Source organism: Vipera berus (genome assembly GCF_964194415.1).
Source record: "Vipera berus genome assembly, chromosome: Z".
NCBI lineage: Eukaryota > Metazoa > Chordata > Lepidosauria > Squamata > Viperidae > Vipera > Vipera berus.
Window position 1 is genome coordinate 123181773 of NC_138205.1, and position 4522 is coordinate 123186294.

Genomic DNA, 4522 nt, shown 5'->3' on the forward strand with positions numbered 1-4522 from the left:
TAAGCCTCCTGGAAGTTTCCCACTATTTAACAACTTTTTCTAAGACACTTTTTCCTCCCACCACTTTAAGAGAGAAGTATTGAACAACAACAACAAAAAATATTCCTGGGGTTGGTTAGGTGCCTCGGGATTTCTTTTAACTTGAATCCCTCAAAGGGCAGTATGCGTTGGACAGTATGTTTCCCGGTATATTTTTATGGCTGGAGTTATTCTTTCATACCCACTCCCCCACAGGCAGCATAAGAGGAGGGAAAAAGGGTGGTGGGGAGGAGAAAAAGAAACATTTAAACTCGCAGGACAAATAGGAGAGCTATTTATTCGGTTCACAGTCTCGTGAAATGCAGCAATAAAAATCTTTGGACTTCAGCAAAAGTTGTCTTTTTATATATATATTTATATATATATATATATATATGTATGTATGTATGTATATTGAGCTTCAAAAAAAAAGAGTGTCCAGTCCGTTTAAAACCGTGCGTAAGTCTATAAAAAGGAACTGAAGCTTTTAAAAAAATCGACCGTCAAAGCAAAATAAAAAAAAATAAAAAAATATTTTATAATCAGATATTTGGATTTTTTTTACATCTTACCTGCAATTTATATATATATATATGTGTGTGTGTGTGTGTGTGTGTGCATATATTTATAAATTATATATATATATATATATATATATATATATATATATATATATATATATATATATATATATATATATATATATATATATATATATATATATATATATGTATGTAAGTATTTACATAGAGAGAATATTGCAGAATTCTATCTAATACAATATTTTCCACTATTTATGCTGGTATAATCTTTGTACACTGGCCCTTAGATCTATCTCATTTTTTTTTCAGCATCTTCATTAAATTATTGCATTGTCTAAAGCCCCGCCGCCGCCGCCGCCGGGCCCCCTCCCCGCCTTCCCCCTCCCCTTCCGCCGTCTACTCGCTGTCGGACTTGCCGTCTTTCGAGGCGGTGGAGTGGTTGTAGAGCCCTTGCGCCATTAGATGCACGGCCAGAGAGTTCTTGCTGCCGCTGGCTTTCTTGATTTTGGCCCGCTTGTTCTGAAACCAGATTTTGATCTGGGACTCGTTGAGACTGAGCTCCTGAGCCAGGCTCTGGCGCCGCTGCTCCGTCAGGTACCTATTCGTCTGAAACTCCGCCTTGAGTCTCTGCAGCTGCTCCGCGGTAAAGGCCGTCCGCGGCCGCTTGTCCTCCTTGTTCGCGTTCTTCTTCTTTGGTTTCCGCGATCGGGGGCCTGCGAGCCGCGGGTAGAGGAGGAGGAGGAGGAGGAGGAGGAGGAGGAGGAGGAGGAGAGAGAAAGAGAGAGAAAGAGAGAGAAAGAGAGAGGGAAGGGGTGAGCGGGAAGGCACCGCCAGTTCCTCTTGTCGGCCTTGCCAGCTCCGGGGACGCGAGCTTGGACGCCCGGCCAGAGGAAAAGAGGAGAGGGGAAGCCAAGACCCCCCACCCCTTCCGAGGACGGCCTTCGGGAGACCGCCGGCCAAAGGGGCTCCCAGGGAGCTGAGGGTCCCGTTGGCAGGGGAGGAGCGAGGCTTGCACCCACCCGGCCCATGCTCCCCAGCCAGCCACTGCGCTTTAGCTCCCCTTCTGCCGACGGTCCCTCCAGAGTCTGCCTGCCTTCTTTGTTACCTCTCGGCCGCGTTAGGATCTGGGGGATTCCCCGCAAGAGCCCGAGGAAGCCCGACTCCGCCAGGCGTTGTCCCTCCACTCCCGGGCCGCGGCGGTAGCGGCGGCGGCGGCTGGCGAGAACTCGGCCGCAGTGGCGCTCTCCTTCCCCCCTTCTGCCCAGGTCAGCCAGCTTCGGCTTCTCGAGACAGGCAATCCCCTTTACCGGGAATTAGGGGGCCGACTGACCTGTCAGAAGATTGCTCGGAGCGGGGCTTTTGGCGGCGGGGGGGGGGGGGGGAAAGACGGGAAATATTTCTCGTGTTAGCCCGGGAGAAAGCGGAGAGTGCGCCGCTTCGCTCGGCCTTTGGAAAGGTGGGGAGGGGGGGAAAACCCCGTTATTTTTCTCCCCTGCCTCCCTCCGGCTCTGGAACCTATCAGCTAAGGTTTCATGGGCCGCGGCCTCTGTTCAAACGAACCTTTCTCGCTTCCCAGGGTCACGAGAAAGACTTCGCGGCCTTCCCAGACTCGCAAAGACGGAGCGGGCCCTTCCAAGCTCTGTGGGGTAAGATCTCCTGGCTTTTCCGCAGGCCTATCTTTCGCACAGCGCGTAGCTGGGGGAGCAGAAAAGAGCCAAGGATTTGTGGCTTCGGATGTTTCAAGGCCCGCTAGCCTCACTCCTCGCGCTTTCCTTTTTTGCATTTCCCAAGAGGAAGAAGCAACGGGAAAGGCTAAGCGGCAACCGAGTCGGCGTCCTGGGAAGCCTGGCTGGGTCGGGATCGGGGCCCGAGAAAATGAGACCTTAACCAAGCGGGAAGGTGGAGAACAATGGAGTTCGGGCTCGGGTGCCCAAATATCCCCCGCACGAAAGCTCTCATCAAAAACCCTTCGCTTCCCATTTTTGTTTGGAAATCAATACTAAACTGCAAGCGGGAAAGGAATAAACATTTCGTTGGTTGCATTCAGATGGGCAAACAAACTCATTCTACAGCGGAGCCCTGGCTGATCGCGGAGGTGGGGGACGCATCCCATTCGCGGCGTCTCCTCCCCCTAAGCGGGTCGAGGGCGCCCTCGCAAAACTCTCGCGGCCTGCGCCCTTCCCGGCCCCCGGAATGGCTTTCAGCGCCCTTGCGAAGAACCCGCAAAGGGAAAGGGCGCAAAGGCCCAGAGGGGGCGAGCCTCCGGGCCCGCTAGGCGGCCGCAGCCAAGCGCCAGGCTCCAAGGAGCGCTCCCCAGCTGGAGCGGAGCTGGAGAAGAAGGCGGCGGAGCAGGAAGGGCTTCGCTTACGGTCCTGCCATTTTCTGCCCGGTTTTCTTTTTCCCACAGGCCGCCTTCCACGCACTTCTACCGGCGGGAAGACTCCCGTGTTGAGGGAGGCCTGTGACAAAAGCTTTTCAAGGCTGCTTGGAGGTTGGCGAGCGGAGCTTTAGGCTCAGGCCTCCCTCCGTTTGGGAAGGGGGTGTTCCACCGCCGCCAGTCCCTCCCGGTCCAGCTCAAGGAATACCACCTTCTCCGCCATCCTCCTTCCTTCTCCTGCGCCTCGGCTTTCGGCTCCGGCCTCTCATCCGTGAGAGCGGGTGACCGAGTAGACCCAATGCCGCTGCTTACCTGAGGAAGGCCTGTCTGAGTAGCGCGTGCAGTAGACCCAGGCCGGCCACAGCATAGGCTGCCCACCGGGAAATGAACTGGCCTGCGAGCTGTCCGAATCCGAACTGAGCGACAGGTCGCCGCCGCCGGACTTCAAGGTTCCGACCAGCTCTCCGCAGTCGCTTCCCTTTTTGGCGGGGATCCCAGTCTTGGGGTCACCGCTGCCGCCGTCGCCTCCTTCGGCCAGGGAACCCGCGGCCGGAGCTGCCGAAGGACTCCTGGCGCCCAGCAGATGCGGCGGCTGCTGCGGCGGCGGCGGCTGCTGTTGTCGCCGCCGCCGCGGCTCCGGACTGTTGTCACCACTGCCGCCGCCGCCGCCGCCGTCCTTCTTGCGGCCGAACTCCGGGCGGAGGATATTGTCGATGAAGAAGTTGGTGATGCGGTGCGGCGGGTGATTGCCCGGAGCCTGGAGCACGCGGGGCACAAGCAGGGCCCTCCTCCGGCTGGCCTCTCCGTCGCTGCCACTGCTGGCCTCCTCCGGCGGCTGTGGAGGCGGCGGCGGCTCTGCGCCTCCGTCGCCCAGGCGCTGCTCGTTCTCCTCCATGCCGGCCCGCGGTTGCCCGAAAGCTGCCCTCGCCTTTGGGCGACGCACCCCGCCCAGGCCGACCGCCAGGCGTGCGGCGCTTTTCCCCCGAGCCGGGCGGCGGGATCCAGAGGGAGAGTCGGGTCTGCGGAAGGCGGCTATCCTGCGCCCGCCTCGGGCTGCGGGTCCTTCAGATCCCGGCTTGGCCGCGATCTCTCCTTCTTTTCTTCCTGCTTCCCGGCGCTATTAAAGGGTTCCTCCCTTCAGTCCTGCAGGCCCCTCCCGCGTCCTTGGCCCAGCGACGTAGTCATCGTTAGGGCTAAACATCCGCGCGCCCACCCCCCCACCCCAGGCCCGGCCGCCCGCCCCCTGCTCCGGCTCCTGTGGGTTGATAAGAGCCCGGCGATATCCTTGCAAAAATTACGCAGCAGTAGAGAAATCCTTCAAGGGGGGGGAGGAAAGTCAAGGCCACCCCATCGGTCTGGCTGGAGCAAACTCCTGCCTGGCTGGTTGGCTGGCTCCCGCGCACGGCGAGCGCAGCGCTGAGCCGCACCAGAGGCTTCTGCACAATCCCTGCGGTGGTTCTCCAGCTCTCCCTCCCCTTCAGCCAAATATTGCAAGTTGCACGGGAGGACTTGGGCTGGGAAATTTATCCCTCTCGCTCCTTCTCATTCTCTCTCTCTTTCCCCCCCCCCCCTCTCTCTCTGTCTC

The 4522-nt window shown here is 57.3% G+C and overlaps 1 protein-coding gene across 1 annotated transcript; it reads right to left on the reverse strand.

Annotated features, from left to right (window-relative positions):
* Positions 1 to 956: 956 nt before the first annotated feature.
* Positions 957 to 4098, reverse strand: EN2 (engrailed homeobox 2; the record flags this gene model as incomplete). Its single annotated transcript, XM_081343010.1, has 2 exons — positions 3250 to 4098; positions 957 to 1273 (listed from the first exon to the last, which is right to left on the reverse strand). The coding sequence occupies exons 1-2, from the start codon at positions 3830 to 3832 to the stop codon at positions 957 to 959; spliced, it is 900 nt and encodes a 299-aa protein (XP_081199136.1). The 5' UTR covers positions 3833 to 4098.
* Between the last annotated feature and the right edge of the window lie 424 nt (positions 4099 to 4522).